Source organism: Typha latifolia, chromosome 15 (genome assembly GCF_019914945.1).
Source record: "Typha latifolia isolate L0001 chromosome 15, TyphaL0001v2, whole genome shotgun sequence".
Taxonomy (NCBI): Eukaryota; Viridiplantae; Streptophyta; class Magnoliopsida; order Poales; family Typhaceae; genus Typha; species Typha latifolia.
Window position 1 is genome coordinate 3,843,908 of NC_133100.1, and position 24,478 is coordinate 3,868,385.

At 35.2% G+C, this 24,478-nt stretch overlaps 1 protein-coding gene across 2 annotated transcripts; it reads right to left on the bottom strand.

Moving 5' to 3' along the window:
- Nucleotides 1-251: 251 nt before the first annotated feature.
- On the bottom strand, nt 252-22,840 carry LOC140801623 (AT-hook motif nuclear-localized protein 14-like). 2 transcript variants are annotated; one of them, XM_073156823.1, is made up of 6 exons: nt 22,318-22,840; nt 19,465-19,517; nt 16,480-16,611; nt 11,329-11,487; nt 10,970-11,234; nt 252-479 (listed from the first exon to the last, which is right to left on the bottom strand). In XM_073156823.1, the coding sequence occupies exons 1-6, from the start codon at nt 22,715-22,717 to the stop codon at nt 436-438; spliced, it is 1,053 nt and encodes a 350-aa protein (XP_073012924.1). In that variant the 5' UTR covers nt 22,718-22,840; the 3' UTR covers nt 252-435. The 2 variants fall into 2 exon arrangements, with proteins under 2 accessions (XP_073012924.1, XP_073012925.1); XM_073156824.1 differs by having other exon boundaries at nt 16,492-16,611; nt 22,318-22,767.
- Between the last annotated feature and the right edge of the window lie 1,638 nt (nt 22,841-24,478).

A 24,478-nucleotide genomic window follows, 5' to 3' on the forward strand; every position in this document is an offset into this window, starting at 1 on the left:
CAATAGGATTTTATTTAGAATAGGAATATTATTTTCAGAATTTGTTTAGGATTGGTAGTACATGGAGAGAAATTATAAATATTTATTAGAGCCTTGTATTAGGCATATTCTTATTCAATAAAAAATGTCTTTTCATACATTGTGATAGATTTGAGGGAGTTTTTCTCTAGTTATTGCCTTCTTTACTTCCGCTACGTCAAACATCCAGTGAGGTTAAGTATCTAATGTGCCATTAAAGATAAATAGCAATCGATAAAAAGCCTCCACCGTTCCCCAAGTTAATGAAACAAGATCATACATGGATTTCGTGCAACTAATGCTCCTATGACAGTCAACAGTTTTATATACATCCTTTTCTCAAGACTAGTCGTTGCTAAACATAAGATGTTGCCAAGCAATAGCATTAGCAGAACCACTATATTGCAATTTCAGCTACTATCCAATGCTATCAGATGCATCACTGGGACCATCTTGCTTTCCTGCAGACGCCAAACAAGAAAGCTATATAAATCTTGAGATCCAAAAAGTTTTGCTAATTTCGTTACTTATGTACATTCAGAAAGAAAGACAATCATGCATGAGTTCATAAGCAGCAGAGAAGAAATACAGGTCGACAGGAGTTAACTGTATATGAGGACCAACTCCACAGATGTATGAATGAAGTTTGGGGTATGAAGCACCACAACTAAGTTCTTGAAGAAGTAGCCACTAAACAAGTGCTTGAAAATAGCAGAATAAACACAAGTCATTGTTGTCCATCTAGATGCGGTGCAAAAGGCGGGTACGTGCAAATTTCAGGTAGCCTGCAACTACTTGCGGGTTTCTAGAAATGATGCACACCAACCTTCTTGAGTGCGCACCAACGAATGTAAGCACATCTCGATGAGGCTAATATGATGGCCTATTATGGACAGGACATAAGGGAAACTTCTAGAGATTGTAGGAGGTCGTGGATGGTGTTTGGACTAAAGGGGAGGTCGTGGAAAGCCATAGGTAGACGATAGGATAATCTAGGGGATGGTGGATGGATTAGGGCTAAGATTGATGTAAATGATGGTGGAACATGGGTAATGACTATAGGATTATGCACGATGAGAATGAGTACTGTCTAGTGAAGAGGGAAGCTGCTAAAACAAGACGACAGCATATGTAGAGAAAGACTTGCTAGAAAATAGAGAACGAGAGCTAGAAAGAGGGAGAGAGAGATTGAGGAAGATAAATTCATTCAGTTCATAAGCATTATAAGATATAAGCTATAAAGCCCTATTTATAGTAAATAAAATAAAGAGTTCTAAAATCAAATAAGAAAAAAATCAATCTAGACTAGCTATCATATCTCTTTCTAATTGTAACTCCATCCCCAGATTGAGTAAGAATCTAAAGAAATCTGAATATGAAAATAGAAATCATGACTGTCACTAATCTAATCTTTTTGGTTGCATAGTTTTCGAACACCATACAAATATATTATAATTATTTTTCTGGAACTGTGCTAACTGGTACTTCTTCCAATTTAGTGACTCAGACTAATTTGACTCAGAACTAAAATTCTGACTTGGATCATATTAATTCACCATGCTTAGTCAACCTTGGCTTCAAGGTGAAGTACAATCTTTATTTGGATTCCTCATATAGCTCAGCCTCTTCTGGATCCAACTCATTTAAGAAAGCCACTAGCTCGCTTGGATCGAGTTGTCATGATAGCGCCATTCGCCGCTCAATTCCCAGTGCCTTCTTATACACTATTTTTCGTTGATCAGTGTAGATAATATAATGGCAACTGATGAGATATAGACACCATTTTGTGACAACATGAATAATTGCCAACATCTCCCACTCATAAATAGATAGTTATTGAGATTTAGGAGATAGAGCCTTGATAAGGTAAACCACAGGTCGACCTTCATGCATGAGCATGACTTCAATGCCAACTCCTGAACCATCGCACCTAACAACAAATATCCTCCAAAAATTGGGTATCACTAAACTAGGAGCGGAGGCCATGGCTTCTTTCAGCTTCTCAAATGCATCATGTGTCTTATCTGCCTATCTAAATTCACCCTTCTTTACTAAGGATGTTAATAGGGCAGCAATCTTCACATACCCTTTGATGAACCAACCATTATAGCATGTAAGACCAAGGAACCACATAGTTCCCTCAAGTTCATCGGTACTGGCCATCTCACCATGTTCACAATTTTCTCGGGTCTACCTTAACCCTTGTGGGTGAGATAATTGTCCAAATAATCTACTCTCTCATGACCTCATTGGATATCTTCACATGTAGGTGTTGGCAGAGTAACAATAAAACCTCCTTGCAATTATTCAAGTGGTCCTCTCACGTAAGGCTATACACCAAGATATCGTAAAAAAATACAAGAACACATCGATGCAAAAGGGCTCTGATGATATCGTTCATAAGTCCTCGGAAGGTCACTAGTGCATTAGTTCCGCGAAACGACATCACCAAAAACTCAAAGCTATCATGAGTGCAAATATCCCCATGTGCACATCCGGTGGGCGTTTTCGAACTTGATAGTATCCGGCACTCAAATCTAACTTGGAGAGGTAGGCTGCTTCAGATAACCCATCTAGCAACTCTTCGCTCACTGGAATTGGATACCGATCTTAGACAAGGATGGCATTCAATGCTCGATAACCTACAGAAAATCGCCAAGTCTCGTTCTTCTTTCTTACTAGCAACACTAGCAAGGAGTAAGTTCCACGGCTTGGACGGATGATGACACTAGCCACTATTTTAGCCAATCAACTTAGTGATTTCCTCCTTTTGGATGCGAGGGTAGAGGTATGGTCACACCCTTGCTGGTCCTACACTAGACACGATCTCAATCTAATGATCATGTAATCTAGTCGGCGGCAAACCTTTTGGCTCCTCAAATACCTCATTGAATTCTTGGTAAAACATTGATGGATCGCTCTGTCAAGGGTTTGACCAGTTTCATGGAGTAGCCCCACACCCTAGTTTGGGCAAACCATTCAACAGATGTAAGACTACACTCAAATCCGACCGTTGCTCTTCCAAGCGTACTTCTTCGTCGCCACTTCAGAAGTTTTTTGTTAACTTTCTGAAGTCAAAGCAAACCTTGCTGAGCCCTTGAAGCCACTAAATGCTATGTATTCGGTTTACTCCTCAAAGGTCCAATAGGTGTCAGTCCAAGAGGAAGAAATGGTCCTTGGACTATAAGCGTTAGACCGCGACAAATTCCTTTGGCTCTCAATTTCATGCCGTCACAAATGGTGACATCGAAAACCAATAAAAGACCCCACCTCAAATCCTATTCTCTGTGTCATCTTCTCATTGAGAAAGTTATGGGTACTTCTACTATCAATGACAACATGAATCGGATAATTCTTCACTGTTCCATCCACCGGCATAGTTCATGGTGGGATGGACCCATAATGTCTATGCAGTGTTGATCTCCTCCACATCCCCAATCTCTTCAATGACCTCCTCCTTTGGTCTATCTCCTTCATATGCCACAGCTCCAATCTCAGTGCCCTCTAACATTATTATTGCCGATCTCGCACATTTGTGCCCTAAGACAAATTTCTCATCACAATAGAAGCACAAACCTTTGGCTCTTTGCTCTTCTACTTGGGCTATTATGAGGCATCGTACCGGAGGCCATGGGAAGTCTCGAAAAATCTTGGACCAGCCCTAGCCGCAGTTGGCCGAGCGAGACCCTTCATGCCTATAGTGGCCGTAGGTAGCCTGCTACTCCCCTACAAGTCTGTCCCAATCTAGAGCACTTTTCGCCGCATCTTCAGTGCCTGAAGCTTTTCTTCCATCACCTATGTGGTGTGGAAGGTGTCCACAATAGAAGTAGGTCGAACCATTTTTACTTCAGCTTGGACATCTAGGCAAAGTCTGCAAATGAAAGTGCTTCAGAGAGCGGTGTTTGACTATTTTCAAACTCTACTTAAAATTCTCTCAAACTTTTCTTGATAAGTTTGGACATAGACCGTTTGAATAATTTTTTAGTGAGTCGCCGTGAAGTTCTAGTATCCAAATGGCTCAAATCATAGACCAATTGCAATTGCAAACTCGTTCCACATCTAGCCATGTAGTCTGGTTTTGAATCACCGTTCCACAAGTGTCTCTAGATCCATCCTCCTCTCGGCCATGGTAGGGCACCTTCGCTACCCTCTAGTATGGCCACCATGTAGCATCATGCTTTACACATGGGTCATGCATAGATTCGCACAAATCCATGAACAGGGGGGAGCATGGAACCAGTCCACGAGAGCATCATTCCCTCTCAGCTCTAGAGTGGGCAGCAACAACACATGTGTTTGTTGTCTCGGAGGTAAGAGAAGCCTGTCCTCATGTTGAGACCGAGATTTTGCAAATGGCCTAGGGCTACCTAAAGGTATGGCTGCGACAGCCCTAGCCAATGATCCGATGATAAGCCAAAATATGTTGTTGCCTCTAATCTCTTAGAGCACCCTCATGTTCTCCAGAGTGATGGTCTTCAAATCAACAAGGGTAGAACACATCATGGTCATCAAAGACTTGAGATCTAGGTCTACTATAGTCGGCCTCTCCTCATGGACGTTCTTCAATACCAAGTTTCATCAAGAGATCAGGTGGTGCAGCATATGGCATTGAAGAACTTGGATTAGTAATGTTCCTTCTCATGGACATGGCTTGTGTGTTCGACATGCTGAGGAACTTGGCTCTAATACCAAATTGATGTGACCTTGCGAAGGATTGCAATTGAATCGATCATATATAGCAAAAGGATTCCTTGCTATCTATCTGTATGCAATGCACACCGACCAGGGTAGGTGCGCACTGACCAGGGCAAGTGCCCACCGAGCTCAGGTTGCCTAGGATTACTTGCGGCTTTCTAGAAGCAATGCAGAATCGATGACGAAGAGCCTCTACTCCTCCAAGTCGATGATAAAGATCCTTTTAAAGGGATTAAAAGTCATGAACTTCCTTTGGCTGGCCACACTGGGCAAAGTCTACACAAGGAATGTCAACGCAAGGAAAGGTTACAATAGAGCCTTTTTTTGCCCTATAGTTTTAATGGTTTACTATTTGATTTTGATGATAACAAACAAATGATTAGCTACATTATTTTGATGATACCAAACAAGTTAAAATAATAATTATCAATTGAGAAGTTTTTTCTCTTTAATGTAAAAACTAAATTAATTCGAACACTTTAATTTGTTAAATATGCATTAAAACCTATAATATAATGCTTTATCTTTAGATTATTTTTGTAAATATTTTATTTTATGAAAGCTAAAACAAACAGTTGAATATAAATATTATTCAACACATAATATGATTGAATACATTTATTAAAATTAATATTAATGATGGAACACTCGGTAATAAAATTGAACACATAATATTAATTGATAGTTCAATAATAAAACTAATTTTTAGTTGAACATTGAATGACGAGGAATATCAAAGACTTCATTTGTCGGCATAAGAATAACATAAGAATGTTTCATTAAATATTGCGCGATATTTTTTAAAAGTCATCTATTGATAGTATTACTCGTTATAACGTCTCACATAATCTTCCATACAAATATGAATTTTGTAATTCTCTTATGATATGATATGAATATGCACGAAAATGACTGGCACCAACACCGGCATCGACATAGGCATAGGCATAGGCACACCATAAGCATATATAGATTGTGGATACAGAGTATAAGAAGGGTGTTGTGGCTCTAGTAGGTGTAATTGATATCATGGTAATGATGATGAACTCATATCATTCTATAGGTGCACCTCTCCTGATGTCCTACTACCTACAGATTCAAGTCCTCCATAAAAATAATACATTTCTGAGAAAGTTGTGTAACAGAGACGCATATCTCATCTTCATTATCACCGCCACCAGACTAAGTCTCGTCATTATCACCATCACCATCATCATCTCTAGTCTTACTATCATCAATTTTATCTAAGCCTTCCAAATGATCCATTGATCAGTTGATTCAATAATAATTGATGAAATAGGAAAAAAATTTAAAAAAAATAGCCCCACATAGCACATGATTGGCACGCAGTAATGACGAATGACACGGCTCAGCACGGGGGTGTGGCACTAGCACACCCTGTGCAAAGTGTCATACCACTACCAGCACGGCAAGTGCCGGTCAACACAATCATCCATAGTTATAATATATAATTTTCAATTCTCAAGTTTTATTTTTCAAACTTATATCACATTTTAAAGATTACAAAATTGTATTTCTGGCAAATAGATTCTTAACACCTATATAGTTTTTCATTTATAACTTTCTTTAAAGGTATCTAATAAATATGATATTTTAGTACATTGGATATTCTATAGTTTTCGTATACAAATATATTTAAAATTTGGATGTTACCAATGTGCAATACAACCTACAAAAGTACATTGAACATCTTAATTTGCATAAAGCTTTCAGTTTCTAATTATCAATACAATTTGTGCATACACAAGCATACTTAGTTTTTACCTTCTTATTTAATTTATAAACCCAATTCACCCCCTATTGGGTATCCTAATCGGGCCAACACCTTGACTTGGCTCGCTTTGCAACACAAGCATCGGAGTCGGTCAACCTTCGATTCTTCAAATTTCCTTTCTCTCATTTTCTTTAATCATGTCTCATCACCCGTCTTAGCTTACTGGATATCCAGTTGCCTCTTGCTTCTTACTGGTTGGATTGGCGCTTAGCTCATGTCTCGAAAGGGCTAAAGAAGGTCGTGGACTTCCTACTAGGATTACTCTGGTCACTCTTACAGAAGGAGCATAACACCTATATTTGTTTAGTTGTTTACTAGCTCCAACTTAAAATGAAATGTGATGGTGAAGAAAACGAAACTACTAAGCATTTTGTATACTATTATACTTGCTGAAACAATCCTGACATCGAAAAAGAACATCGCAAATTGCAACATATGCTATGTTGTAAGCAATGAAGCACGGACACCTCTCCCAGGAGGTATCCGTGTCCGACACGTGTCGGACATGGACATGCGGGTACGTGTCGAACATGGACACACGTCGGATACGCGTGTGTCCGACACATGTCCAGAGTATCCAAAAAAAAAATATCGAACACTGCTCGGACACAGGCAGGGACACGAGCGGAATTTTGGATAATGTTTAGTCAAATATTGTTAACTCGGATCCAAACCCGATAAGAAAAACTAAAACCTAAATTGTCATCCTCACCTTCACTGTTGAGCGACAAATCGACGATCGAAGCCCTAAAACTCTCGAGCGGCTGCCGAGCGACGATCCAAGGCGTGACGGGCTGCTGAGCGAGCGTGACGGGCAGAGCACGACGAGGACGACAAGTTCTCTCTCTCTCTCTCTCGCGCGCGCACGGTCTCTCTATCTCTGTCTCGCTGTCTCTCTCATTATCTCTGTTAATCTTAAATTTTAACTTCTATTTTTAATTCTAATTATGCGATAAACTATTTGTTAATTCTAATTAGTGTGATAAACTGTTAGTTATTTTAATTTCTGTTATTAAATTGTTAATCTGCTAATCCATATCTCTTTACTAATATAATTTTATTGCGGTTGAAGAAAAATGAATATTGAAAATAGTCCTGATTCTAGTCAAAATACTGCATCATCTGTGGATGATAATGCTCCTTTGTGGAGATATGCTACTAAGATGGAGAAATTGGGAGAAGGTGGAGGAAATCATAATTTTAGATGCAATTATTGTCAACAAGTTTACAAGGGATCATATTATAGAGTAAAGGCTCATTTGCTGAAAATTAGTGGGCATGGAATTAGAGGTTGTCCAAAAGTGAGTAATGAACATGTTATGGAAATGAAAAGGGTTGTTAATATAGCCGAGTTGAGAATTAAAAATTTGATGCCTAAACAAATTCCTTTGCCAAAATTTGGGCAAACGACATCTTCTAGTAGCTCAGTTGGAGGTGTAGGTTTTGATATGGGAGGGATATCAAGAAAAAAAAGAGCAACAGGAATGACACCTATTGAGAAGTCATTTAATTCTGGTGCTCGCAATCAATTATATTGTGAGATTGCAAGAATGTTTTATTCAGCTAGGTTTGCCTTTTCATTTGGCAAGAAACCCTCACTATGTTAGAGCCTTTTAATTTACAGCAAATAATAATATTTCTGGATTTGTGCCCCTTGGCTATAATATGTTGAGAACTATACTATTTCAACAAGAGAGCAAATATTAAAATATTGCTAAACCCTATTAGAAGTACATGGGGGGAGAAAGTGTGAGTATTATATGTGATGGTTAGACTGATGCATAGAGGAGACCGCTTATAAACTTTTTAGCGATGACTGAGAGTGGCCTTATGTTCTTAAGGGTTGTGAATTGTGAAGGAGAATATAAAGACAAATTTTTTATCTCTAATTTGATTATTATTGAAGATGTTGAGCCTCATAATGTAGTCCAAGTGGTTACGGATAATGCACATGTTTGTAAGGCAATAGGGATGCTTCTTGAAGCAAGGTTTTCTCACATTTTTGGACTCCATGTATAGTTCATACTCTCACCTAGCTTTGAAGAACATGTATGCAGTGAAAAACACTGAGGCAAATGAGATTGTGTTTGATGTGTAGTTGAATTTCAATAATTGTAAGGGATGTAATGTGCTTAAAAAATTTCTTTATGCAACATTCAATGATGTTGGCTATTTTTAATGAATTTGTCAACTTAAAATTTCTTGCTATTGGGGAGACTTGCTTTGCTTCGGTGATTATAATGTTGAAAAGATTCAAAATGACCAAGAAGGGTCTTCAATCAATGGTAATCAGTGATAGATGGAGTTCTGACAGAGAATATGATATTGGCAAAGCACAATTTGTCAAAGATAAAGTCCTCGATGACCTTTGATGGAATAAAATTGAATATATACTTGCCTTCACAGAGCCTATATATAGTATGCTATGGGTTGCAGACACAAGTAAACCATGCTTACATTTGACATATAAAATATGGGATACAATGATTGAAAAGGTAAAAACAGTCATACTTATGCATGAAAACAAGAAGGCGAGGAATCCATTTTTTATTCAGTGGTGCACAAGATCTTAGTGGATAGATAGGACAAAAGCAATACACCACTATATTGCTTAGCACATTCTTTGAATCCAAGGTTAATTTAATTTCTATAGTCCTCTTTCTTATGATTAAATATTTTATTGTTCTTTCATTGCTATTATTTACTAATTAGGTGATTATATTAATAGGTATTACAGCTCATCATGGATTCAAGAAGATCCAAATCGTGTACCACCCCATAAGGATTTGGAAATTTCTAATATGAGAAATAAATTCTTAAAAAAGTTATTTCCAAATGCAGAAGAATGAAAAATGGCATACTAAGAGTATACTAGTTTCTCCACATCAACCAAAAGTTTTGCTGAGTATGATTCGATAGCAGATAAAAATGAGTTTGATCCAAACATGTGGTGGGTTGCTCATGGTGTTTCTGCTCCTATTTTTCATAATTTAGCACTTAAATTACTTGGGCAACCTTGCTCTTCTTCAGGTTGTGAGAGGAACTAGAGCACCTATTCTTTCATCCATTCATTGAAAATGAACAAAATAACTCTACAGAGAGCTGAAGATTTAGTATATCTGCATACTAATCTTCGCCTTCTATCAAAGAGGTCTCCAGATTATTTGAGAGAGGAGACCAAGATGTGGGATGTCAGAGGAGATTCTTATGATTCTTTTAATGGTGTAGGAATGTTGGAGTTTGCTGATCTCTTAATTGATGAACTAGATTTGGAGACTATAATGTTTGTTGATAAAGGCAATAAGGCAGCTGAAGATGAATGATCTATCTTATGTTGCTATTTTGTCATGATTATTAGTTTTTAAACTTCTGTGGAACTCAGTTACTTGGACAATTGGACATATTTTGCACTTCTGGGGCTTGTAATGATAATTTGATACCTTCTTAGAATTTTGTACACTTTTGATTTGTCTTTCAATTTGTTCTTATCTTTAAATTAGTTCATACAGCTTAAGGTATACTTCTTAGTTCTTTGAATGATACTTCTTAGTTCTTATAGCTTGATGTATGTATATTTAACACTACTAGATTGCAAACTTTTACTTTAGATGTATCAATAATATATATATTTTTCTTTATTTATTTATTTATTTCGCCATGTCCTATGCCGTGTCCGTGTCCTATATTTTCAAAATTTGCTGTGTCGCCGTGCTCGTATCATGTCGTGTCCATGTCATGTGTCCGTGCTTCATTGTTTGTAAGTATAAGATAAAGTTTACACACCTTTCCAATCTGTCAGTGATCGCAGTGGCTGCACATGCATTGTGCAAGAATGTTGCATATAAATACTTCCAGCAACACTTTGGTAATCAATACAATTTGCACATAAAGCTTTGAGTTTCTAATTATCAATACAATTTGTGCATACACTAGCATACTTAGTTTTTATCTTCTTATTTAATTTATAAATTCAATTCACCCCCTATTGGATATCCTAATCGGGCCAACAGCCTTGACTTGCTCGCTTTGGAACACAAGCACCGGAGTCGGTCAACCACCGATTCTTGAAATTTCCTCTCTCATTTGCTTTGGTCATGCCTCATCACCCGTCTTAGCTTACTAGATATCCTGCTGTCCCTTGCTTCTTACTGGATGGATTGGCGCTCAGATCATGTCCTGAAGGGGCTAAAGAAGGTCGTGGACTTCTTACTAGGATTACTTTGGTGACTCTTACAGAAGGAGCATAACACCTATATTTGTTTAGTTGTTTACTAACTCCAACTTAAAATGAAATGTGATGGTGAAGAAAACGAAACTACTAAGCATTTTGGTAGTTGATGGAATAAGAAACGCAATGATGTTGTATACTATTATACTTGCTGAAACAATCCTGACATTGAAAAAGAACATCGCAAATTGCAACATACGCTATGTTGTAAGTATAAGATAAAGTTTACACACCTTTCCAATCTGTTGGTGATCGCGGTGGCTGCACATGCATTGTGCGAGAATGTTGCATATAACTACTTCCAGCAACACTTTGGTAATCACCACTTGCCCTGCTAGTTGTGGTTCTTCCTGTAGACTCAGTTGCAGATTTTAGAGCAAAAGATGTGACTAATATTGATCCAGCTTGAATTGGCATCAACAGTTTGCTGACAGAGTAATCCACTGTTTTGGGAGCTCTGATGTCATTAGTATCTACCAAAAATGAACCAGCAATCACCTGTGTCATCTCAGTTACTAAGGTTCTTCAAACATATCAAAAAGGTTCAAACAGGAAAAAGAAAATATTCCATAGTATGAAATGTTAGGTCTACCTGTACTGGGCCAGCGGCTAATAAAGGTCCACCAACTCCACCACCCACAAGGTGACCATCTGTACCAGAAAGACATATACTTAGCCCACCAGTTCTAGATGCCCCACCATCTTCCCCAGGCAGGAAAGATCCACAGAGGGAATTGATGTCGTACCTACCCTGCAACAGTGCCAAAAGTTGTCTGAAACATAATGTTCAGGAATTATGCTGAATTTCAGGATTAAAACAATGCAAAACAAAGGTTAAGCATCCAAAGCAATAATGAAGCAGTTTATTAGTACTGCTTGCGAAAGCATACAACACAAATTAAATGGAAAATAGTAATAAATCAATCAATATAAAATTAAAATTCTTCTTGTCCTACAAGTAAATTGGTACAGTAACAGTTAAAGAAATGATTTCATACACATTGTTGTGTGAAGAATAAAATTCAATGTAATATATTCAAATGTTAGTATAACAGAAAGAAATGAAAAGAGATATATGGAATGGCCCAGGGATGCCCTAAACCACTACTTATAAGTCACTTGGTCCAAAAAGAAAATTAAAGGGGAAATTTGAACAAAAAAAGGCCCTATATTGTGGGGTTTTTATGGTTCGGACCTTATCTTATCGTTTTTTTCTAAAAAACCCCTATCATTTACTAAAAATATTTAGAAAAACCCTGAGTTAACTTAAACTCACATTAGCCTAACAAAACAGGAATATCCCATTTTATTTAAAATAATATTTTCAAAATTCCATAGTTACCATCATCATCTTATTCAAGACTATTTCTATGGAATAAGATGCTAAGGGTAATTTTAGAATTTTAAAAATATTAATTAAATAAAATATAATATTCCTGTTTAGTTAGGCTAATGTGAATTTAAGTTAAATCAAGAGATTTTTTTAACATTTTTGGTAAAACATAGGAGCTTGTTTAGAAAAAACAATAAGGTAGGGTTCAACCATAAAAACCCATAATATAGGGTCTTTTCTGCAAATTTCCCTTAAAATAAAAAACAAACAGTAAGCTAAAGATACAAGAAAAACAAATTTTACAAATATTGATCTCCTTCAATTCAATAGGTTTCTCAGTAAATTTTGGAGATCTAATACGACTTAACATAATCCAATTTCTACACTAGTGACCTTTATAAATATATATATTTTCTTAATATTATATATTTTTCATGCAGACCTTATCAAAGATCCACTGGAACCTCCATTGCTATCATCCACTTGAAGAAATGTCTAACAAACCTCTCATTTGAAAGGTAACCTACTAATACAAGGTGGATTGCCCATCTTAGCAATATATGCTATATTCCATATTAGAGGGATGGCCAATCAGAAACACATAATGTGTTAGCATATCCAACACACAAGTCTATTACAGGAGGACTTTGATATAGGAAACTTATTTAGTAACATCTATATTGCAATTTATCATAATCAAAGAATCAAGATCGGTACAGTAAGTAACTAAAAGTCTAAAACCAGTCACAGGACATCTAACTTATTAGTAAGTCCAACAAACAACTGAACAACATAGACATAAGGCTATAAATTGAGGTTAAGGCTCTTAATTGAGGTACAACCTTATTGGTCCCAACCTCAAAGGTTTCTTCTTTTGTCATTCATCAATGAAGCATGAATATGCATAAGGGATATGAATAAGTACTTCTATAGTACCCCATTGACTTTTCACTAGCCATTGAATAAGATTAGAGTCATCACTGATGAAAATTCAAAAAAATTTTCCGTAATTCTATCAGATTCACTAAGTAGCAAGTCATAACATTACATTCCAAGAATTTTTTCCCTGGACTTATTTTCTTGAAAACAAAATTGGGTTCCAATTCTCACTTTTACCGGTATTCATTTATACGAATTCATTCTGAATCTCAAATGTCATAATTTTCTTCTATAATCAAGATTTTCAATTCTTCTAAATACAATTCATAAATTATCTATAAATCCAAATACCAATATTTTCTCTAATATATATATCTGCTTCTAAATCATGTACAGAAAACATGAACAAAACAAAATCTAATATTTGATCCCATAAAATTTCACATCTCATAAATAATCTTTTATTAAAAATCTTCTAAAAAAACTTTCTTTTTTTCTTATAAAGATCTCTTATATTTAATTTACTATAAATAAAATATATTGGAATAATAAAGATTTCCTCTTATATCTTATTTTCTGAAAATATATATAATATTAAATATTTTCATAAATCTGAAATTCCTTTAGATTGAAATATTTCTAACCCATTAGAAATATAATGTCATAATCTCTTTTTATTCTCAAAACATAGTAAATCTGAATTTCTATAAAATATAAATAATCTTGACATCTCCAATTCTATAATAAAAATTTTTAAAATAATGAATTTCTTAATTTCCAATGCATGTAGCATAACTGACATCATCTCAAAATTACTTATAAAATTGGACATGATAAGAATAAATAAAAAGAGATAATTTTCAGTTCATCAACTCTATATTATTTAGAATAACAAAATTTAAGAAAATGAGTAGAAACTTGCCTTGATCACTTAATCCTAATTTATTTGATTTTAGAATCCTAATCATAGTCTGCACAGATTTTGATGCCCTCCACTATTGACTTTCTCTTTTCTTTTCTTATCTTCTCTTCCCTCTTTCTATTTGGTCTTTATTTCTATTCTTCTCTTTCTCTATTCTCTCTCAGGTACGATCTCTATTGTTTTTTCTCTCCTCAGCACTGTATTGGCACAATGCTGCCCCATAAAACCTAGGGTTTTCTTTTCTTTTCTAAGCCTTCCATTTTATAGTTAAAAATATAGGAGTCCTACTATGATTGGAATGCTAATCTCTTTTCTCACTTAAAGATATACCTAATATAAAAGAATTAATTTGATTTAATCTGAATCCTAAAGTATTAAGTATTTTAAATCTCTCATTATCTAAATAATTATTTCTAATTTTAATTAATTATTTATTTATTTATTTATTTATTTTAAAATTTTTGGGTTGTTATAAAAACTAATGGCAAAAGCTATAGAAAACGATGAAAGATGATTGATTCAGATGGAACAAACAACTAGATGCACGCTATTGGTAAGCATGCTTTTAATTTACTTTTATTTATAAATATTTAAAAATTTAAATACTTACAAATTTTAAATTTTAAATTTCTAGGGGATATTTTTCTTAATCGAAGATTTCATATTTGAAATGCCTCCGAAAAGATAAATCAAAGAATTGAAAGGCCTCAATGGATGGTTGCAATTTATACGGCCGTTCATATCTTAACATTCCAACAGAGTTTCTACAAATATCAATATGATGCTGAAGTCTTGTTGAGAGTTAGGAAGGTAATCAGCAAGCTAAAGCCCGACATTCATAAACAAATTCTTTACAATAGAGAAGTGAGTTATGATTCAATAAATAATTGTATTATTATTTGTGTCAAGTTTTAACTTTCAATATCATTAGTTTCTTATTAAATGTATGCAATAATATTTTAAATAAAGAGACATAGATTGAGAGCTGAGCAATTTAGTAATGTATAAGTTACTACAACTATATCTCATAACACTCAAGCTGTATAGTAAATTTAGAAAATTGAAAATATAACAAATAACCTTAAGTCTAAAAACTTTTATGACTTCATCCTTCGTCAATAAATTTGCTATAAAGTCAATATCTTTATTCTAGAGAGCTTAGTAACTTATCTAGCCCAACATAAAGAGTACATTCATCCAAACATTTTTTGACCGGCCATGAGCTAGCAAATGTAAGAATTCATCTCAAAAATTGGTGCCCCAACTTTACGGACATTATGAAAGTCTAATAGAAGTGGAACCCACCCAAACCCCCCCCCCCCAAAAAAAATACAGAGGTCATAATTGCAGAACTGAACATCAAAATAGTATTGCATCTCCTTTCATAAATGTTAAGTATAAGATCGCACATTAACATTCAGGAACTAATGGAGTCTAATCTACATATTGATGTATAATAACTTATGTTATGAATGAGGGATAATATACGTCATCTACACGTATACAGGTCTTTCCTTGACGAGATAGAAGATAGAGAATTTTATTGTAACATGATATTAGAGCAGTAACCTAAATTCAGATTCTGACAAATTTATGTATCATTTAGAATATAAAACCTTCACCCATTTAAATCAAGTCCACTTCTTGTGCTCTTTAAAACGCCTCAATCACAAAATAAGAGGGAGGGTTAAAAATATAATACAAAAATCACTATTTTCTGATAGCTTAAAATATAAAACCTCCACCCAATTTAATGGTCAATTTCTTGGGTCCATTAAAATGTCAGCTTTGGAGTAAAGGAATTTAATATATACAATATAAAAACAATCGTTCTCTAACAAATTAAAATATAAAATCTCCACTCATAAGTCCACTTCTTGACCCCATCAAAATGTCTTAGCGTCAGCTATTAAAGAATGGTAGTTTTTATATTTTATATTTAACAGTCTCCCTTATTTCAGAGCTGAGATATTTTGATGGATTCAAAACGTGGACTTGATTGAAATAAATGGACCTATTATATTTTAAATAAACTCCGTGTGTTTGAGGGGGTGTTGATGTATAATAACTTATGTTGACTAAGGGATAATATACCTCATATACATGTATATAAGTCTTTTCTTAATGAGATGAAAAAATAGAAATTTTTATCAAAACACTACATATTAATGTACAATGATGTGAAATGAAATACCAATTAAAAGATCGATTCATCATATTCCTATAGTCCTAATTAAAGGTAGAAGAAAATATATAAATCATCAACATGATGCTATTAAGAAAGAAATGGTTCAAGTAAAAACAATGGAAGGAAAGAATATATGGCCATGCAAACCAATAAAAGACAAAAAGAAGGCATTACTATACATTTTGAAATTCTAAGGCAGCTCACGGGTTAGAATTCTAAAGGTGTTAAAGGATAGCCTCTGTCCACTATACAAGACATATTCAAACTGTAGAATTAATAATTTCTGAAGCAGGACACAATTTGGAGAGGCTGCAATTTTTACAAATTAAGACCAAGATCTACTGAGAAACAATCTGATATCTGATTGCAGTTCGCAGTATTACAGAAAACAGAAAAGAAAAATGGTTTAGGAGCAGCCAACCTGATAACTTACATAACCCCCATAGACTGCTGGCTGATGCAGAGATGCATTTGAAATAGAACCCGATGCAGAGATAATACAAAGTGCACGATCGCCATGCTGCATAAATGACATAATTTTCTGGGCCACATCCTTCTCAGAGACATTACATGCCAGATGTTAATAAATGGTATTAGAGAAGGGCAACTCTAACTTATAATGAAAAACACATAAACAGGAAAGTCAGCACACTAAAGCTTTAAGAGCTATTTTTAATTTACAAATAGATAGATGAGAATCCAAACACACACTCATTTCTAAGTTAGGCATATAGTATTCATACATAAAATGCAGGAGTAGCAAGTAGAATATGATTGTAACAAGCTATGAGCTGAGATCAATGTAGACTGCAGATAACATAGTAATCTGGCACAAACAAATATCTAGGGCATGAAATATGAGAAAGAGTAAATTCAACAATTTGAAGAGGGAAACAATTAATTCAGTACAGAGAGAATGAGAAAAAGGTATGACTGAAATTCTTAACTAATAATTTCACAAAGAGAATGGTACTGAGAAATGCTAAAGAATTCCAAGCATTTATCAGATCTCAAGGTGGTCAATCACAGGGTCTAATTGGTACAGATAAACTTCAGTAGTCTACTTATTGATTGTCCTCTGGAAAAGCTTCATTTCATAATTCTTACTTTAAATCGATATCTTATTATCTTTTGATCTTGTGGTACCAAAGCTACATGTTAATATGATCTAGTTCTATAATGTTTCATTCACGGATCCAAGTGTCACCTCTATTGGTCATGCTAGTGGCTTATTGACACAATACATTCTAACCAAGACGACACCATGTCAGCAAATGAAACACCCGCAGACAATGTCGTCCTGTGGAGAATGGATACGAATGCGGGATATGGGGATACAATAAATTCTTAAAAGTAAGATACGGATACGGCATAAATATGCTAATAAATAAATAAATAATATATTTTCAATTTATTGTCAAACAATATAACATATGATAAAAAATAATTATCCCATAAATGATAAGATAAAAGGAAAGAAAGCTATATATTTAATATCTACATGCCTAAAACTTTAGAATAATATTGTAATAGAAACTAATATTAAACTCAAAATATTAGCAAAACATTGAAATTTAATTCAACTATTAGTCTACAACTAATTTGGATCTTTAGGTAGGTTTCAAGTTATATGTTTGATTCATTATCAAGAAAAACAAAGTCTTAAAGTATCATGAAGGATTAGATAATTATATATAGATATAAAGTATATGTTTTATATCATCTTTTAGCACAAAAAGAAAAAGGAAAAAGGATTGGATAATCAAGAAATGTATCGGAGCTGTATATCGTCGTATTGGAGCCATTTCGGAAAATTAAAAATAATTTTTTGAATTCGGATACTCCTCCTGCCGTATCCGATACGTATCGGATACCGGTACGGAGACGCAAACAAAGTATCCGTGCTTCATAGCTGTCATCCTTGTGTCTAAGTCATGCAAGTTCGTAGCTATATTGTGCTATTATGTCAGTTTAGGGCAAGCCATGGTTTTATTAATTTCAATACAATGATAGCACTGAATCAAACTATTTGCTAATACTAGAGTATAAATAATATGCACTAGAGTGAAGTGCCTAAAGAGTGTTCTACAGTTATTTTATTAGGAAATGAATTAAAATATTTGGATTATCATTTCATTGTTGCATCCTAACTTTTAATTAGCAAAATCATGACAAGGTGTGATGCATATGAGGTAGAATTAATTTTGAGCTTATAAAGTATGAGTAATATCAGATACTTGAGTTTTGATGGTGTTAGAGCAGGGGAAATGGTCATGGGACCTAAAGCAGGAGAGATTTTGGTCAAGGCAGGAAATCCATACCATAGATTGCACATAATAAGACTTGTATTACAAACTGCCCTTATTCTCTTGTTTCAGTCAAGAGTTATATATGTGAAAAAATAAACATGGCAAGCAAATAGATTAAGCCAATAAAATTTCCGGCACTTCAAATACATTTGTTATCATCTTGAATAATAAATTGCAACAAAAAAATTTCCGTATGGCAACTCAAATATCAAGGTAGAACTACACAATGACGCATTTGTAATATTCTAGAATGTCTATGTTCCTACAAATTCCCATGCTACAGGTGTTAACCTGTTATTTGATAAATAAAAAGTGTTAACATTGTGTTGAACTATGCAACAACATGATCTATTTATAATTTATAAAATGATGATCATATAAATATCCATGTTACACCTGTTATTTGCTAAATAAAAGTTTATTATTATTATTATTATTATTATTATTATTATTATTATTATTATTGTTATTGTTATTATTATTATTATTATTATTATTAGTATTAGTATTATTATTAGTATTATTATTATTATTATTATTATTATTATTATTATTATTATTATTATTATTATTATTATTATTATTATTATTATTATTACGAAGTCTCCAAATTTCATGTTGTAATAAACCAATAATGATCATAACTGCCTATCTTTTAAAAATTGGTTTGGCATGCTGCTATAAGGACATTGTGTACAAAATGATTATTACACCAGATATGTCCTCTGGTCTAGCCAGCCTTCTCCTAGAAGTAGTGGCTATTCTCTAAGATGATTTCTTGAATTTGATTTCAAATTCTACCAATTTGATAGCCACAAATTTATAGCCACTTAAATCAACAATAATCATTAAATTATTATCATGAGAACAATGTGCAAGTGAAAGGACTTGATCTCACTTTCGAAAGGAGAAATTATCACAAATGAAGACTCTAATTTTAATTTCCATACCACTAGTTATAAACAAACAAAAACTCCTCCACAGTTTCTCATTCTTGTGGAAAAATAAATAAAAATACAGAACAATTTCAGACTGGATATTCTTAATTGGACCAATGGATTATACTATTATAGCACTTATTAAAGTAAATAACATACTTCTCCATCTGCAATTGTGATTACATGTGGAGTAAACCCTTGCCCTGCATTTCCTGCACTTGCATAATGATTGTGCATAAGCCACAGTAGAAATCTTATTTTCTAAAGCCAGCTGAAATGTCACTCAAGAAAGGGGAATATCATACAGTTCAAAATGTCTGTATTCTGTATATGTCATTCAAATGCTGGTTTTAAAGGCCCTTATGGAGCAATACAATCATACAAAAGGCATGCTAAACAAACTTTTAACATAGGCCAGTGTCATCATATTGGGGACTTTTGCACAACAACATGCTTAGTTTGTTTACAAAGCTGAGAAATTTTCAGCATATGTATTAATTAAGCAGATAAGAAGGTTCATGTTGAGATAGTTTTGCCAACAAATTCAGAAGAAAAAAAGGCAAAAAAGAAAAAGTTAGCACAACCAAAGGTTCTCATGATGCCCCTTCTAAAGATGAGTGTAACAGAGCCATCAATTTTAAATCCTTCAAACACATCACCATACAAGTCAGACAGAATAAGATATTGTGCACACATTATTCCTAAATAAATGAATTTCAGAAGTACTAATGAAAAGTAAACAACAAGCAAGATATAGTGCTTCAAAGAACTGCATAAGCAGTACAATTGAAAGCCAGTAGCAACCATACATCATATAAAAGATCCTCCATATGATGAAAAATAGTAAAATGAACTTCAGTTCATGCCAAGTGGCACATGTCGTATCACAGGCCCATTACTAGTAGTACAGGGATACTAATTATAGGCGGACAACAACAATCATCATAGTAGTTGCTACTTAGCACAGCTCATGCATGGCATGGTAAACCATGCTAAAGAAAATGAATAGATGAAGGAAGAAAAAAAAACTCACTAGCACCAATCAGCCGAGTACATAAAACCAAAATAAGTGATTTCTTAATAAGAGGGAAAAACCTCTCCCTATTCAATAGGTGGAAGCGTGTCAATGCATCCCACCATGCTTTATTCTTTGCTGATGAAAGAGAAAGATAAAGCTTTTTAAGGAAGGAAGAGAATGAAAGGGAAGGAGAGTTGGGATTCAAGGGCTAAGGGGAAAGGAAAGGAGAGGATTTGTTATGTCAATGAGAGTAAGCAGCTATTGCAGTTGTGCCAGCTAAGGAAGAAAGGAAATACAAATCTCGTAACTTTAGGCTATATTTGCCTAAGATCATCATCTCCTATCACCTTGGCATTTAGTCTACAACAAAAACAACAACCAAGCATTTGCTCCTAACTAATTGATGTTAGGTATTTGAATCCTTTCCTCTCCTCATATCTATTCACTCCAAGCATTTGTGGCAAATTAAGTGCTATGTTGTCTTTCCATACTAATTTGCCAATGGTAGCTACCCTTTGGTCTTACCTTCCTGTTAAGGAACCTTATACTTCAAAAAAATCACTCCCTCATATTGGTGTAGTATGTGGCATTCTAGTAATGTCGAAACCTTCCTAATCCAGTCTCACATAATTTTCTCTCTATAGGTGCTACCCCTTTACTTCTGTTGATATTAATATTCATTATTCTGGCATATAACAAACTCTTCCACATATCATCTCTAGTAAATTATGAGTCCTCTCATCCATTCTAAAATATAAAATATAGGAATTTAAAGAAATGTTGCTTCAATAATTATTCCTTATTAATGAGGTTGCTGCTATTCCATCGCTTTCTATAAAAACTTGCAATAAACAATTATTGTACTTTTTTATTACCATAAAACAAGATTGATATGACTTTATACTCTTAAAATCATGTTGGAAACTAATTTAAGACCCATAAAAACTAATAAAAGTATGAAAACTCCTACATGGCATGCCTTGCAGAATGTAAATGTTTCAGCTTCATTATAAAAATGGAAAAAAGAAAATCACTCAGCCACCTTCTTTATTTTTCTTTCTCCATTATCTCCTTAACAACAATTTTCTGTTTTCTCATTATTATGGTCCATCATCTCTTGTACCTCATGATAAGGAAAAAAATCCACAACTAGCAGTGGACTAGAACTATTGATTAGCACAAAGTTCGTTGATATTTATAATATGAAAAAAAGCAAACAGGTTTTAGCTCTAAATTCTCTCATCCTACAACAATCAGTATGTAGAGCAAACAGTTAGAAGATCCTTCCTACAGTCAATTGCTCATCAGCTAGGCAGCAGTAATCAATTTGAAAAAAGAAAAACAAATTAGTAAGAACCGAAAAGAAGAAAACAAAGTAGTAAGAACCGAAAAGAAGAAAGTAGAATATACTAAAACCACCAAAGACAAGTAATAGCCATCACACCAAACAATATCATTACCCTATTCTGTATCCAAAAATAAAGAAGTCACATCATGTCATTTTCAGAAAATAAAAACCAACAGGTAAGTGGGAAAGAATATTCAAGGAGACAGCATAATAACAAAAACCAACAAAATTAAGCAAATGATAGTCCAAAATCTCTATCCTTAATTGTGTACTTTCACCACCAAAGCACAAACAGAACGAGAAAATTTAATTAAAAGAAATTACTGAAACAAAGGACTAGACATGTAGATGAAGGAAACACCAGAATCAACTCAATGATGAGAACCAATACAAACTCTTAAGAGGGCCCAAAAATATAATTTATTATGTCAAACCCATCACAACAAACAAAATGGTCGCCTGGAATTAATAACCTTCAGCATGTTCTTCAATTCTTTAAAAAAAGATCAGGCAAAATGCAAGAAAATAAAGCAGATCACGCGCAACGTCGAGAATAAGAGCTCCAAACGTAACTCAACCAACAAACATAACAATGCAGGGTTTAAGATTAAGTCCACATCTATGACATGCATGCAAAACTACTAACCTAACGCTGCAATCTGAGATTTCTTGGAGTACAAGGATGAGGCTTCCTTCTTTTTAGAAGAAGAGAGAGCCGTCGGTGATCCCTTCTTCAGAGACGAAGCAGAGGGACTAATAGGGGACGGTGATACTCCATACTTCCTCGGCCTACCCCTCTTCCTTTTGATGGTTTCGGAAGGAGCAGGAGTGGCGAACGGGGAGGAGGACCGGCAGCCGCTGACGGAATTGGGGAGGAGGACGGGACCGCCCTCGGGGGCAGAAGAGGGAGGAGCCGCGGAGAACATCCCGTTCCTGGAGGCGGCGGAGGAAGAAACGGAGGAGGCGCCGCCGCCGTGGTAGTGGGCGAGGTGACGATGGTGTTGGTAGAAGGACGGAGGGAGGGCGTTATAGTCGTCCCCGTCCATTTGGAGTCGAGCGGGGCTGGCACGAAAAAGCGCACGCACACGCGGGACGAGGGAATGGAGGGAGATGTGGTATTTGGGATGGGGAATTTTCTTCCTTTATTTTAATTTTTTCTTTTTTTTGTTAGAAAAGAAACTCCGTTAACCACCCAAAAGACGGCCCAAAAATAAATAAATTTAAAAAAATACTTGGTGCATTGCTATACAAAATTTCGTATAAACCAAAAGGGGTTAACAATACCCAAATAGTAGAACAACTCCTAGACTGCCCCATCTTTGCCACATAATCAGCATTGGTTGCTAGTCATAAAACAATAGAAAAACAATATAGAGGCGAAATAGCTCAAGATGTGAAGGATATTGAAACAAAGGTGTTTGCAATTCTATGAGGCTACAAACTTGTAGTCGATGATGTTAATTTGAACCTCAGAGTCGGGTTCCATGGGTAAAGATCGCAAAGTTATGGTCCCGGGCATGAGAAAGAGCAATAATAGAGCCATTGCTTCAACAATTAACGAGCAGATCATCCGAAGTAGTCGAGGTAGCTCCCATCTGAACAGGTATGACAAGAGAATTACGCACAACGAAACATAGACCAGCCAAGGAAAAGGAGTTCGGGAAGGTGTCATCGCAATTAATCTTTAGCATGGCCTCTTCTATGGTCACGGCACGCAACCTATAGAGGATTTAATTTGTGGTCATTTTCTTTGCAGAGAATAAAAGATCATTGCGGGATTTCTATAATTGCCACATGCCATGCAATACTACCAGCATAGTAGCAGCTTCCTTTTCTATATCTCCACCTTATAGTAGTCGATCGCTATGGCACCACCAATCCTCGAACCTAAGAAAAAGGTGTTATTCTAACGCATGCCATAGCTCCCTAGCCGAGCAAGAGACCAATAAATGACCCACAATCTCCATTTGTATGGAGCAAAAGGGCAATTGTAACTATGAGCAAGTATAATGTTGTGGAGCTATGCGGTGAGTGATAGGGAGCCATCCCCACAACATCTTCTAGAGTGACAACTTAATTTTTAGAGCAACTAGTAGACTCTAAAGCACACTAATCAGCCAATCTTAGTAGTCAGCTTACTAACGGTGGGCAGCAATAGTTCATTCCTTGGTGGGTGTTCCTAAGGTTGTTTCGGGAGTGTGGGGACGGTCACCCTAACTATAAGTGTATTGGCTAAGAGAGCCACCATCTTCTCTTGTGTTGCCATTGCTGCTTCTCGTTCCGCCTTCATTTCTTCCAATATTTGAAGGAGTAGCATTCTGTGGAGACATGTCTACCATCTGACCTAACATGGCCAACCGTAGGTAGTTCTGATTGGCTAGGATTGATCAAAGTATCCCCAATCTTTCTTCGTGGTTCATAGTGATTTGAGGTAGAGGTTGGTTTGACAATCAGTTTGAAAGCCCACACTCATTTATAACTAGGCAGGTTTAAAGATAACTGATAAGCTAGAATGCTTTCAGCAAGGATATGATCAAATTTTGAATTAGCATGGTTTGCATTCCAATTCTGGTTGAAACATTCAACCTTATTGTGATTAAGGACATTCTTGATTTTAACAAGTTAGGATTCAAAGCTAACATAATGCCAAATAGCTAGAGGTCATCCATAATAGAAGTGGGACATCCATTCCCAACAAGGCAGAACAACCCAAGTCGAATAGTAGAGAAAGTCAAACATGCTTAAAAAAATGACTTCATAGGCCTATTTCGGATTTTTTTTTTCTTCCAAGGCTTGATAACCCCATA

Excerpts from the sequence above, each read along its gene's own strand:
- LOC140801623 (XM_073156823.1), bottom strand. The coding sequence starts at position 22,717 with ATGGACGGGGACGACTATAACGCCCTCCCTCCGTCCTTCTACCAACAC. Across the intron at positions 11,488-16,479 it reads GGGGTTATGTAAGTTATCAG|GGTAGGTACGACATCAATTC; the intron begins GTTGGCTGCTCC and ends GCACTGTTGCAG. Across the intron at positions 11,235-11,328 it reads TAGCCGCTGGCCCAGTACAG|GTGATTGCTGGTTCATTTTT; the intron begins GTAGACCTAACA and ends GAGATGACACAG.